Source organism: Thermobia domestica, chromosome 14 (assembly GCF_964235325.1).
Source record: "Thermobia domestica chromosome 14, izTheDome1.hap1.1, whole genome shotgun sequence".
In the NCBI taxonomy this organism is placed as follows: Eukaryota; Metazoa; Arthropoda; class Insecta; order Zygentoma; family Lepismatidae; genus Thermobia; species Thermobia domestica.
Window position 1 is genome coordinate 200,719,993 of NC_137467.1, and position 15,372 is coordinate 200,735,364.

Genomic DNA, 15,372 nt, shown 5'->3' on the forward strand with positions numbered 1-15,372 from the left:
CTTGCCTTAATCATCCGTCTCCCTTAGACTAAAGGACATAATCGTTGGACGTTAAACTTAAAGATTTGATTTTATAAGAGAAGTGAAATAATTCTCATTCCACCAATTCTTCCATCATCATTCACTTGCCTTAATCATCCGTCTCCCTTAGACTAAAGGACATAATCGTTGGACGTTAAACTAAAAGATTTGATTTTATAAGAGAAGAGAAATAATTCTCATTCCACCAATTCTTCCATCATCATTCACTTGCCTTAATCATCCGTCTCCCTTAGACTAAAGGACATAATCGTTGGACGTTAAACTAAAAGATTTGATTTTATAAGAGAAGAGAAATAATTCTCATTCCACCAATTCTTCCATCATCATTCACTTGCCTTAATCATCCGTCTCCCTTAGACTAAAGGACATAATCGTTGGACGTTAAACTAAAAGATTTGATTTTATAAGAGAAGAGAAATAATTCTCATTCCACCAATTCTTCCATCATCATTCACTTGCCTTAATCATCCGTCTCCCTTAGACTAAAGGACATAATCGTTGGACGTTAAACTAAAAGATTTGATTTTATAAGAGAAGAGAAATAATTCTCATTCCACCAATTCTTCCATCATCATTCACTTGCCTTAATCATCCGTCTCCCTTAGACTAAAGGACATAATCGTTGGACGTTAAACTAAAAGATTTGATTTTATAAGAGAAGAGAAATAATTCTCATTCCACCAATTCTTCCATCATCATTCACTTGCCTTAATCATCCGTCTCCCTTAGACTAAAGGACATAATCGTTGGACGTTAAACTAAAAGATTTGATTTTATAAGAGAAGTGAAATAATTCTCATTCCACCAATTCTTCCATCATCATTCACTTGCCTTAATCATCCGTCTCCCTTAGACTAAAGGACATAATCGTTGGACGTTAAACTAAAAGATTTGATTTTATAAGAGAAGAGAAATAATTCTCATTCCACCAATTCTTCCATCATCATTCACTTGCCTTAATCATCCGTCTCCCTTAGACTAAAGGACATAATCGTTGGACGTTAAACTAAAAGATTTCATTTTATAAGAGAATAGAAATAATTCTCATTCCACCAATTCTTCCATCATCATTCACTTGCCTTAATCATCCGTCTCCCTTAGACTAAAGGACATAATCGTTGGACGTTAAACTAAAAGATTTCATTTTATAAGAGAAGAGAAATAATTCTCATTCCACCAATTCTTCCATCATCATTCACTTGCCTTAATCATCCGTCTCCCTTAGACTAAAGGACATAATCGTTGGACGTTAAACTTCAAGATTTGATTTTATAAGAGAAGTGAAATAATTCTCATTCCACCAATTCTTCCATCATCATTCACTTGCCTTAATCATCCGTCTCCCTTAGACTAAAGGACATAATCGTTGGACGTTAAACTAAAAGATTTCATTTTATAAGAGAAGAGAAATAATTCTCATTCCACCAATTCTTCCATCATCATTCACTTGCCTTAATCATCCGTCTCCCTTAGACTAAAGGACATAATCGTTGGACGTTAAACTAAAAGATTTGATTTTATAAGAGAAGAGAAATAATTCTCATTCCACCAATTCTTCCATCATCATTCACTTGCCTTAATCATCCGTCTCCCTTAGACTAAAGGACATAATCGTTGGACGTTAAACTAAAAGATTTGATTTTATAAGAGAAGAGAAATAATTCTCATTCCACCAATTCTTCCATCATCATTCACTTGCCTTAATCATCCGTCTCCCTTAGACTAAAGGACATAATCGTTGGACGTTAAACTAAAAGATTTCATTTTATAAGAGAAGAGAAATAATTCTCATTCCACCAATTCTTCCATCATCATTCACTTGCCTTAATCATCCGTCTCCCTTAGACTAAAGGACATAATCGTTGGACGTTAAACTAAAAGATTTCATTTTATAAGAGAAGAGAAATAATTCTCATTCCACCAATTCTTCCATCATCATTCACTTGCCTTAATCATCCGTCTCCCTTAGCCTAAAGGACATAATCGTTGGACGTTAAACTTAAAGATTTGATTTTATAAGAGAAGTGAAATAATTCTCATTCCACCAATTCTTCCATCATCATTCACTTGCCTTAATCATCCGTCTCCCTTAGACTAAAGGACATAATCGTTGGACGTTAAACTAAAAGATTTGATTTTATAAGAGAAGAGAAATAATTCTCATTCCACCAATTCTTCCATCATCATTCACTTGCCTTAATCATCCGTCTCCCTTAGAGTAAAGGACATAATCGTTGGACGTTAAACTAAAAGATTTGATTTTATAAGAGAAGAGAAATAATTCTCATTCCACCAATTCTTCCATCATCATTCACTTGCCTTAATCATCCGTCTCCCTTAGACTAAAGGACATAATCGTTGGACGTTAAACTAAAAGATTTCATTTTATAAGAGAAGAGAAATAATTCTCATTCCACCAATTCTTCCATCATCATTCACTTGCCTTAATCATCCGTCTCCCTTAGACTAAAGGACATAATCGTTGGACGTTAAACTAAAAGATTTCATTTTATAAGAGAAGAGAAATAATTCTCATTCCACCAATTCTTCCATCATCATTCACTTGCCTTAATCATCCGTCTCCCTTAGACTAAAGGACATAATCGTTGGACGTTAAACTTAAAGATTTGATTTTATAAGATAAGTGAAATAATTCTCATTCCACCAATTCTTCCATCATCATTCACTTGCCTTAATCATCCGTCTCCCTTAGACTAAAGGACATAATCGTTGGACGTTAAACTAAAAGATTTGATTTTATAAGAGAAGAGAAATAATTCTCATTCCACCAATTCTTCCATCATCATTCACTTGCCTTAATCATCCGTCTCCCTTAGACTAAAGGACATAATCGTTGGACGTTAAACTAAAAGATTTGATTTTATAAGAGAAGAGAAATAATTCTCATTCCACCAATTCTTCCATCATCATTCACTTGCCTTAATCATCCGTCTCCCTTAGACTAAAGGACATAATCGTTGGACGTTAAACTAAAAGATTTGATTTTATAAGAGAAGAGAAATAATTCTCATTCCACCAATTCTTCCATCATCATTCACTTGCCTTAATCATCCGTCTCCCTTAGACTAAAGGACATAATCGTTGGACGTTAAACTAAAAGATTTGATTTTATAAGAGAAGAGAAATAATTCTCATTCCACCAATTCTTCCATCATCATTCACTTGCCTTAATCATCCGTCTCCCTTAGACTAAAGGACATAATCGTTGGACGTTAAACTAAAAGATTTGATTTTATAAGAGAAGAGAAATAATTCTCATTCCACCAATTCTTCCATCATCATTCACTTGCCTTAATCATCCGTCTCCCTTAGACTAAAGGACATAATCGTTGGACGTTAAACTAAAAGATTTGATTTTATAAGAGAAGAGAAATAATTCTCATTCCACCAATTCTTCCATCATCATTCACTTGCCTTAATCATCCGTCTCCCTTAGACTAAAGGACATAATCGTTGGACGTTAAACTAAAAGATTTGATTTTATAAGAGAAGAGAAATAATTCTCATTCCACCAATTCTTCCATCATCATTCACTTGCCTTAATCATCCGTCTCCCTTAGACTAAAGGACATAATCGTTGGACGTTAAACTAAAAGATTTCATTTTATAAGAGAAGAGAAATAATTCTCATTCCACCAATTCTTCCATCATCATTCACTTGCCTTAATCATCCGTCTCCCTTAGACTAAAGGACATAATCGTTGGACGTTAAACTAAAAGATTTCATTTTATAAGAGAAGAGAAATAATTCTCATTCCACCAATTCTTCCATCATCATTCACTTGCCTTAATCATCCGTCTCCCTTAGACTAAAGGACATAATCGTTGGACGTTAAACTTAAAGATTTGATTTTATAAGAGAAGTGAAATAATTCTCATTCCACCAATTCTTCCATCATCATTCACTTGCCTTAATCATCCGTCTCCCTTAGACTAAAGGACATAATCGTTGGACGTTAAACTAAAAGATTTGATTTTATAAGAGAAGAGAAATAATTCTCATTCCACCAATTCTTCCATCATCATTCACTTGCCTTAATCATCCGTCTCCCTTAGACTAAAGGACATAATCGTTGGACGTTAAGCTAAAAGATTTGATTTTATAAGAGAAGAGAAATAATTCTCATTCCACCAATTCTTCCATCATCATTCACTTGCCTTAATCATCCGTCTCCCTTAGACTAAAGGACATAATCGTTGGACGTTAAACTAAAAGATTTGATTTTATAAGAGAAGAGAAATAATTCTCATTCCACCAATTCTTCCATCATCATTCACTTGCCTTAATCATCCGTCTCCCTTAGACTAAAGGACATAATCGTTGGACGTTAAACTAAAAGATTTGATTTTATAAGAGAAGAGAAATAATTCTCATTCCACCAATTCTTCCATCATCATTCACTTGCCTTAATCATCCGTCTCCCTTAGACTAAAGGACATAATCGTTGGACGTTAAACTAAAAGATTTGATTTTATAAGAGAAGAGAAATAATTCTCATTCCACCAATTCTTCCATCATCATTCACTTGCCTTAATCATCCGTCTCCCTTAGACTAAAGGACATAATCGTTGGACGTTAAACTAAAAGATTTCATTTTATAAGAGAAGAGAAATAATTCTCATTCCACCAATTCTTCCATCATCATTCACTTGCCTTAATCATCCGTCTCCCTTAGCCTAAAGGACATAATCGTTGGACGTTAAACTAAAAGATTTCATTTTATAAGAGAAGAGAAATAATTCTCATTCCACCAATTCTTCCATCATCATTCACTTGCCTTAATCATCCGTCTCCCTTAGCCTAAAGGACATAATCGTTGGACGTTAAACTAAAAGATTTCATTTTATAAGAGAAGAGAAATAATTCTCATTCCACCAATTCTTCCATCATCATTCACTTGCCTTAATCATCCGTCTCCCTTAGACTAAAGGACATAATCGTTGGACGTTAAACTAAAAGATTTGATTTTATAAGAGAAGAGAAATAATTCTCATTCCACCAATTCTTCCATCATCATTCACTTGCCTTAATCATCCGTCTCCCTTAGACTAAAGGACATAATCGTTGGACGTTAAACTAAAAGATTTCATTTTATAAGAGAAGAGAAATAATTCTCATTCCACCAATTCTTCCATCATCATTCACTTGCCTTAATCATCCGTCTCCCTTAGACTAAAGGACATAATCGTTGGACGTTAAACTAAAAGATTAGATTTTATAAGAGAAGAGAAATAATTCTCATTCCACCAATTCTTCCATCATCATTCACTTGCCTTAATCATCCGTCTCCCTTAGACTAAAGGACATAATCGTTGGACGTTAAACTAAAAGATTTGATTTTATAAGAGAAGAGAAATAATTCTCATTCCACCAATTCTTCCATCATCATTCACTTGCCTTAATCATCCGTCTCCCTTAGACTAAAGGACATAATCGTTGGACGTTAAGCTAAAAGATTTGATTTTATAAGAGAAGAGAAATAATTCTCATTCCACCAATTCTTCCATCATCATTCACTTGCCTTAATCATCCGTCTCCCTTAGACTAAAGGACATAATCGTTGGACGTTAAACTAAAAGATTAGATTTTATAAGAGAAGAGAAATAATTCTCATTCCACCAATTCTTCCATCATCATTCACTTGCCTTAATCATCCGTCTCCCTTAGACTAAAGGACATAATCGTTGGACGTTAAACTAAAAGATTTGATTTTATAAGAGAAGAGAAATAATTCTCATTCCACCAATTCTTCCATCATCATTCACTTGCCTTAATCATCCGTCTCCCTTAGACTAAAGGACATAATCGTTGGACGTTAAACTAAAAGATTTCATTTTATAAGAGAAGAGAAATAATTCTCATTCCACCAATTCTTCCATCATCATTCACTTGCCTTAATCATCCGTCTCCCTTAGACTAAAGGACATAATCGTTGGACGTTAAACTAAAAGATTTCATTTTATAAGAGAAGAGAAATAATTCTCATTCCACCAATTCTTCCATCATCATTCACTTGCCTTAATCATCCGTCTCCCTTAGACTAAAGGACATAATCGTTGGACGTTAAACTAAAAGATTTCATTTTATAAGAGAAGAGAAATAATTCTCATTCCACCAATTCTTCCATCATCATTCACTTGCCTTAATCATCCGTCTCCCTTAGACTAAAGGACATAATCGTTGGACGTTAAACTAAAAGATTTGATTTTATAAGAGAAGAGAAATAATTCTCATTCCACCAATTCTTCCATCATCATTCACTTGCCTTAATCATCCGTCTCCCTTAGCCTAAAGGACATAATCGTTGGACGTTAAACTAAAAGATTTCATTTTATAAGAGAAGAGAAATAATTCTCATTCCACCAATTCTTCCATCATCATTCACTTGCCTTAATCATCCGTCTCCCTTAGACTAAAGGACATAATCGTTGGACGTTAAACTAAAAGATTTCATTTTATAAGAGAAGAGAAATAATTCTCATTCCACCAATTCTTCCATCATCATTCACTTGCCTTAATCATCCGTCTCCCTTAGACTAAAGGACATAATCGTTGGACGTTAAACTAAAAGATTTGATTTTATAAGAGAAGAGAAATAATTCTCATTCCACCAATTCTTCCATCATCATTCACTTGCCTTAATCATCCGTCTCCCTTAGACTAAAGGACATAATCGTTGGACGTTAAACTAAAAGATTTGATTTTATAAGAGAAGAGAAATAATTCTCATTCCACCAATTCTTCCATCATCATTCACTTGCCTTAATCATCCGTCTCCCTTAGACTAAAGGACATAATCGTTGGACGTTAAACTAAAAGATTTGATTTTATAAGAGAAGAGAAATAATTCTCATTCCACCAATTCTTCCATCATCATTCACTTGCCTTAATCATCCGTCTCCCTTAGACTAAAGGACATAATCGTTGGACGTTAAACTAAAAGATTTGATTTTATAAGAGAAGAGAAATAATTCTCATTCCACCAATTCTTCCATCATCATTCACTTGCCTTAATCATCCGTCTCCCTTAGACTAAAGGACATAATCGTTGGACGTTAAACTAAAAGATTTGATTTTATAAGAGAAGAGAATTAATTCTCATTCCACCAATTCTTCCATCATCATTCACTTGCCTTAATCATCCGTCTCCCTTAGACTAAAGGACATAATCGTTGGACGTTAAACTAAAAGATTTCATTTTATAAGAGAAGAGAAATAATTCTCATTCCACCAATTCTTCCATCATCATTCACTTGCCTTAATCATCCGTCTCCCTTAGACTAAAGGACATAATCGTTGGACGTTAAACTAAAAGATTTGATTTTATAAGAGAAGAGAAATAATTCTCATTCCACCAATTCTTCCATCATCATTCACTTGCCTTAATCATCCGTCTCCCTTAGACTAAAGGACATAATCGTTGGACGTTAAACTAAAAGATTTGATTTTATAAGAGAAGAGAAATAATTCTCATTCCAGCAATTCTTCCATCATCATTCACTTGCCTTAATCATCCGTCTCCCTTAGACTAAAGGACATAATCGTTGGACGTTAAACTAAAAGATTTCATTTTATAAGAGAAGAGAAATAATTCTCATTCCACCAATTCTTCCATCATCATTCACTTGCCTTAATCATCCGTCTCCCTTAGACTAAAGGACATAATCGTTGGACGTTAAACTGGAATATTTCATTTCGTTTCATTTCAAAAGAAAACCCACAAGTCTAGATTTTGTAAGACAGACTTTAGCATTTTTACCGTGAAGCCTTTAAGAGTCTTCATCCCGGTGACATTAAAATACCGCTAATTTTACAGTAATTATGTGATATCTTCAAATAGATAAAAGACAATTGAAATGTGGAACAAGAGCGCCCTAGACAATATTATTTTGCGTGAGGTACCGTTATCACAAGTCACCTAGTGGCTTTCCGTTTTCAGCTGTTTAGAAACGCGAAAATAAATGCTGATTTTCAAAATGGCTCGAAAACGAAGACAGATAAGTGAGTCGTGATAACGGTATCTCATGTAAAATGACATTGTCTAGGGCGTTCTTGTTCCACATTTCGATTATCTTTTATCCATTTGAACATATCACACAATTACTGTAAAATTAGCGGTATTTTAATTTCGCTGGGATGAAGACTCTCAATGCCTGTATCAGAAATAACAATGCTAAATTCTAACTAACCAAAACTAAGTGTGTCCCGTCATCGTGAATATGTTATGTCAAAAAAGGCTTGGAGGCACTAATCTTGTTAACAGTAATAGGAATTTACGTTCTGGAGAATAGGGAGATTTTTTTTTTTTTTTGGTGCTTCTGGTTACGTGAACTTTAATTTCCTTCAAGGTGGGGCCTAGAGTTGAAAAGCTTCGAGAAACACTGGATTGGCATAGCTTTGAGAAACACTGAATTCGCATATAGAAAAATACATATACCTATAAGAGGATTTAATTGCTCGAAACTTGTCGCAATAATTCCAAAGATAGTTTTCACAGTTTTCTCTGCTGGTGTAGGGCCCGTGGGCAATGGCCGAATGGTCTCTGGCGATCGGCTTCGGATCACAAGGCACAGTCCTTTAGGAGTTCAAGTTTTGAAGACCAGACTTTTTAACTCTTCTGGAAGTTTGTGTGTTTCTGCCTTCTCGAATCTGGAAGATTTGTTTAACAAAGAAAAGAAAGAAAAAGGAAAAAAGAAAAAAGAGAGCGTGCACCTTTGTTGCACACGGTCTTGCGTTCGATTCCCGGTTGGAGAACATTGAAATTTGAACTGAATAGATGGTTCGGATTCCATCTTAAACAGTAAAATGAAATCTTTAAGTTTAACGTCCCACAATTATACCCTTTAGGCTAAGGGAGATGATCATTAAGACAAGTGAATGATGATCGAAGAATTGGTGGAATGCGAACGTGGGAGGAAACGGGATTGCATCGGGAAAACTCACGGACGTGATGTTGTTCACCACATATTTACTTGATCGGGGATCAAACCAGGAACCCCGTGTACCACAGGTAAGGGCTCTATCACTGAGCCACCGTGACCCCCATTTTAAATATAGCTCTACGTCTCATCTAATGTTGGTGCTGAAAAGAGATGCTAAACTTCAATAAACAAAAGACATTTTTTAAAAACAAAATATCAAAAAGGAAAGTCGATATACCTAGTAGGGGACCACGGTGGCTTAGTGGTAGGGCGTTCACCTCTGGTGTATGAAGTCCTTGGTTCGATCCAGCTCGCGCCAAGAGAGTTTTTAGGTGGACAAGCATCGTGTGTGTGGGTTTTCTTGGGATTCTACCGTTTCCTCCCACTTTCTCCATTCCACCATTTCATTCACTTCATATCATCACCATCTCCTTTGGCTCAGTCGGCATAAACATGAGACAAAACTTAAAGGAAGATATACCAAATAGTATACCTAGGCAGTAGCGTTCATGTCACACCACAGAGTATACGTATGAATGAATATGTTCCTCGTACTCTGTGAAAATGCAATGCACACTACTTTCCTTTGGTGGGGCGTGGTCAAAAGACTAATGAACCTCCCATTCACCCAATTCCTCAATTTAATTCTTCTCAGAGAGTTATTTGTTCTTGTGTCCCATATCTTCCGTCCCCTGAAGGCAATAGCCGTAATGTTTAGCGTTATTTGTTTGCTTCCAAGTATCTTTGTTGTTTTTTTTTTGCGTCTTCTTTTTATAAAAAGGAAGATAAAAAAAGCAGGTGTGATACGATGAAGGAGAACGTGCGCTCCCCCTCCACTGAACGAGCAGGAGCTGTTAGGCGGTTGTTGCGCGGATAGACCTACTCGCAGTTTTTCTCTTCTTGCTTCCTCGTACGATTCTGAGTGGAAGCGTTTTTTTTTTTTTTCCTCCGTTGCGTAGAGCTGGTGTGTTGTGTTGGTGTAGGGCAGTGTCTTGGCGACTCGCCTGGTGAGAGGACGGAGTGTGCGGTGTCGTTTTTTTTTTTATCTGTTGCCTTCTTGGAGAAAAGCCCGGCTGACTCTTTGTGGGGAGCTTTTTCCACAATGCGGAGCGGCTCCCGAGGACACCGTCAGCGGCGGAGCCCGAACTTCTGGGAGTGAAAACACGCATCATTTCCATCTTTAGTGCACGGAATGGCCCTTTCGTTTCTGGACAACGTACCTCGCTCAGGTAAGTCCCAAGTTGTCACGGCCTGGTCAACCATTTTTACCTCTCGCTCACTGCAACCCTAAATTACCAAGGACTTGGAGGGGAGAGGGGAGGTAAAACGCGCACTTTTCCCCCTCTACATGTAGTGCTCCTCCTCGCAGTGCGCACTGACCAACCGGGTTGCGTTCTTTGTTATTATTGGTCCAGAATAATTCGGTTGACATTTCGAATGGGTTTGCGCACTGCAATGGATGGGTGTTTATTTTTTGATTTAGTGTTTTTTAAAAGCAAGTGCAAGCAACAATATATTGTGTGGTGTGTCGTCCTCAGTGAGTGATTGAATGGATTCATTATGTTTTAATTTCTGTCTTCAATTATAATTAATTAAAATTAGTTACTAGTGACAATGATTAATCGCATTTATTTTGAGGCAACTTATTATCTGTTAGCTACGAGAACTTCATGAGGTAAATTATTTTTTTATTATTATTATTTATTAACATGTTTATGCTATAACATGAATTTACATTATAAGAGAAGAAGACCAAAAATGTGAAAAGAAATGATACAGTATCATATAACGAACTTAGTTGAATGAACGTGCGGTTGTGGTAGATAATGTCGTGTTCGTCGGATTTCCCGGGTTTCTCCAGTTTCCTCCTACATTTTTATTCGTCATTCAGTTTTATTCATCAACGTCTCCTTTAGGACAAAACATGACACGCTAAACCAAGAGTTCTTTTCTCCGTTTTTTTTTTTAAAGCTAAATAGTTAACTTAATACAGAAATAGGTTGTAGCTCGTAATATAAATTAAGTTCCTGCTTTGTGATGGACAAACACCGTGTGCGTGGGTTTTCTCGGGATTCTCTCCCGTGTCCTCCTACTTTCTTCATCTCACAATTTTGCATTCGTTTCTCATCATCGCCGTCTCCTTTAGCCATAAGCGTGGGACGTAAAACAAAAGATTTCATTTATCATTGACCTTTTAATAGGAGTATTCGAATTAAGAGTTTAAATGCTTTCAGCGGAGGCTTTCTGATATTTTAAAATAGGGTGACTAAACTTACAAAATAATCGTAATTATAATAATTACGGGACATTTGGCTAATTGACATAATTTGAAATTTACCTAAATATAGTCACTGTTTTGTTGTTATAGATGCGAGTAAGGAAAAAGTACCTTTTAAAACTTATCAGAGTTTCATGTATTTAATCTTCTTCTAATTTTAATTTTTAATCGCTTTTTAACATTTAACAGAACTAGAATTAGGGGTGTCATTCTTTAAATGATTGAGTTATCTATAGAAGGGTTGGTCTTTCTTGAAATATATATATATATATATATATATATATATATATATATATATATATATATATATATATATATAAGTCCATAGAAGAAATTCCTACTATAGTATGTAACAACGAGTCAAAAACGGGACACTTAAAAAAAAAAACTGGGAGACATTTTCTATCATTTTGCATTTTTGTCGGAATAGAGGACGATTTTCTGTGAAAACAGACAATCCCGTTAAAAACGGATGTCTTGTCGCCCTGTCTTAAAAGTAAGTTATGAAGTAAAATATTAACATCACTAAACTAATAGCAAAACTTAGCTAAGTCAATACTTTAGGAGCTCTAGTCGTGTATATTCGTAAATAAATAAAATTTAATAAAAATTGTTAACGGAAAAAGAAAATTATTAATCTCCCCAAAATATTCTTTGAAAATGCTACACACTTTGCTCAAATTTTCATAAAAATTCTACAAGTGTTGAGTTTAGTACCAATATATATATATATATATATATATACAGTGGCGTATTTACGATTTTGTTTCGGGAGGGGCTTTGCTAACTTTCGGGGGGGGGCTTTGCCTGAAAATGTGAAAATTCTGCAAGATATTTCATATACTTGACTATAGTAAGTAAGATTTCGGGGTGGGCTTAAGCCCGGAAGCCCTCCCCCTAAATACGCCACTGTATATATATATATAAAACAAGTTTAAACTCTACAACTAAAAGTGTGATTTGTAAGACACCGACTACATTTTAAATTTATCCTCTCAATTAATGGGCGAGACCTAACGTAACTTCATTCGTCAATCTCAGTTTCAGAAACATTATTCGTTGTTTCGTTATGTGTTAAATCCTTTCAAATGTTATAACATCTATATATTAGCCCTAAATTCGTTATATTATAATTTGTGGAACTAATCAAAACGTAGTTTACTCACTAAATGTTTCAATATTACCAATCAAGATAAAATATATTTAAATGGTGTATTTTCCGAAGATTTTTGACATTTACCTTTCTTATTTTTTCACAAAATTACTTCTTTATAATTGAGAATACATCCACTATTAATACCTTCTTTTCATATTATATCAGAACTGTGTAGATAAACATGTTTATATGTATCTCGCCGCAAAACTTAACAAGTTAAATGTTCTGGTCTGGCCATAAAGAAAAATGATATCATACGATACGGACTGTTGTCCACATCAACATATACATATTTATGTGTTATCGTTATAATATATGCTGTAGTACTGCGAGTGGCATGCCTTTTTATACACCTATATGTGTTTTGTAATAAAATTTGGTTTTATTTAGAATCGAGAATCAATGTTAGACCTACTTCGCAAATCTCTCTACGATAAAAATTGGCAGAACTGTTTACCAGATAAACTATCTACCAATTCTTTCCCTACATTAAGACTTAGGACAAAACCTTACTTATATAAAAATCGCCCAAGTGCTTCGAAGTCTGCCCGACCTCAATACGTAATTTGAGTAACAAGCAATGTGTGTATTTGAACAAAATCATTCATTAATCAACTCTGTATTAGTTTCACAACTGTTAAAACTTCATTATGTTATCTACCGGTTACATATACAGTAGTTGCAAATTAAATATTTGTGTACTTTTTATAATAATAATAATAATAATAATAATAATAATAATAATAATAATAATAATAATAATAATAATAATAATAATAATAATTTTTAAGCACATTATTGGCAACAACAGCTTGACAGCCGCAAGTGCGCCGAGAATAATTACAAAATGAAGAAAGAAAATAATTATAAAATAAATACTTTATACATAAAATCATAGTAATAAAAGAAACATGCTAAATTTATTATTATTATTATTATTATTATTATTATTATTATTATTATTATTATTATTATTATTATTATTATATACTGAAGACTTTTGGTAGTCCGACAAAACGGTGTTATGTATATGATACTTCAGTAAGAATTACAACAAAACATTGCCAATTTTTTTTGGTCATCTTTTTGTTTTAAAATTATAAGAGAACTTTACCGTAGAAACCTGTTGATAATGAAGTTAACAGTGATTGACCGCTATTAAAATTAATAGTTGTTTGAACATAATTGTAATTTTAATTACTGAAAAGATTTGTATTAATTACTGAATTTATTCATATAATAACTTCTTATATCTTTAATAACGTATAAAGATGGGTGGCTTAATGGATGTGTGATATAATCAAGGGATCTGAAACGTAGGTCTGACGGTTGTGAAGCGAAACTTGTTGGGAATTCAAGCCCACCTAAAGAGCATGCGCATTTTTTTAACTGTTCTCGAAGTTCTTGTGTTCGTGTCTCCCTCGGACTGGATTACGCAGAATTAAGAGACAATTAACTGCGGTGAACTTTAAAAAAAATGGTTCTCCCGAATGTTCACCTCTTGGAGTTCTCCATTCTCCTCCTATATTGTCATTCCACCAATTTTCTCATAATCGCTTAGTTCCATTCAAAATCCGTCTCTCTTAGCTTACACTGGAACATTAAACTAAAGATTTTCTTATCATTTTCGTTTTAATAACCCAACCATGTAACGCTACCGAAATTAACCTTCTGTTCCTTAGCAGCATTCTTGTTTTGTTCAAAATATATTTTTTTTTTTTTCAAAACGCTTTCTTGAAGTATCTGTAATGGAAGTGTAACACATTGTTATATTAATTGTCTTTTATGAATAAAAATAACTAAAACCACAAAATAATTTTCCTTAGCGTCCATGAAGGTTGGCTGAGTACGACGTAAAATATTAAATCTATAATAAAATACTTAAAAATTTTGTTATGAATAAGGAACAACTTAGGAAGTAACTAAGTTTTATGTATTTAAGTAAATAATAAAATGTTTTGTGCATGGATAAAGCAAACAATAGGGTCTACTCATTTTATCTATGCATATATACTTTATTATTATAGTTTATAAAAGAAAAGTCATCAATTTATATATATATATATATATATATATATATATATATATATATATATATACAAATTGATGACTTTTCTTTTATAAACTATAATAACAAAGTATCAAAATTTCCTTCATTGGAAAATTCGAAAAACATGCAAATTTTAACTTTTTTTTTTTTGTACTATGAAGCAACATGACGATAGGAAAGTATAGTAATCGTGATTTAGAAAAAAAAAAAGAATACAGAGTTCAACGGATTTAAATGTTTTATGACCTCTACATACCAAGAAAGATAGTGCTCGTTCTTATTCGTCTATCGTTCAATGTGTCAGAATTTTACTTAAATTTTATTTTTACATATATTTTTATTTAAGGTTTATATAAGATCCTCCAGAGGGCAGGGGGTAATTTCAATTTTCTTACTACTCCAAAAAGTAAATATAATTTGCTTGAGCTTGAGTATGAAAATAAAGATATACAATTTCCTCAAACGATTTTTATTATATTTAACATTACATTAAGCATATAATACAGGGTGGCCCAAAAATAGGTATACACCCCTGCATTGATCAAGTATAACATTCTAGTTAATGGGTTTATTTGATTCGGCTCTTCCGAGCTTAAGATGTAAGTAAAAACACATTAAGAACAAATAATAAAGAAACTTGAAGCCTACTTGATGGATAACAAAAACAAGAGATATTAAATACAATAAGCTGATCAGTACGGTACTGTATACCTACTTTTGGGCTACCCTGTATAGTCTATAAGAAATGTTTCTGGGAAAATTCCATTAGGCGTAGAGTATTCTCGTATAATATGTATGTGTGTGTGTTTTGAGTTAATCAGTGCGAATTCATAAGTAAATATGGATAATTTATTATGTATTATGCCATAAATTTATTTATATTAATCTCAATGTTCAACCCTG

General features: G+C 33.8%; 1 protein-coding gene across 4 annotated transcripts in view; it reads left to right on the forward strand.

Moving 5' to 3' along the window:
* Positions 1-15,372, forward strand: part of LOC145670524 (uncharacterized) — a 341,846-nt gene that overhangs the window by 275,230 nt on the left and 51,244 nt on the right. Inside the window, exon 1 of one of the 4 annotated variants that reach the window (XM_081739298.1) lies at positions 10,007-10,214. The exons of 2 other annotated variants lie outside the window; for them this stretch is intronic. In XM_081739298.1, coding sequence (XP_081595424.1) covers positions 10,178-10,214 — 37 coding nt within the window. In that variant the 5' untranslated portion in view covers positions 10,007-10,177. Of the gene's footprint in view, positions 1-10,006; positions 10,215-10,241; positions 10,661-15,372 lie in introns of those variants that run through there. One more of the 4 variants, XM_081739301.1, reaches the window with a different exon arrangement.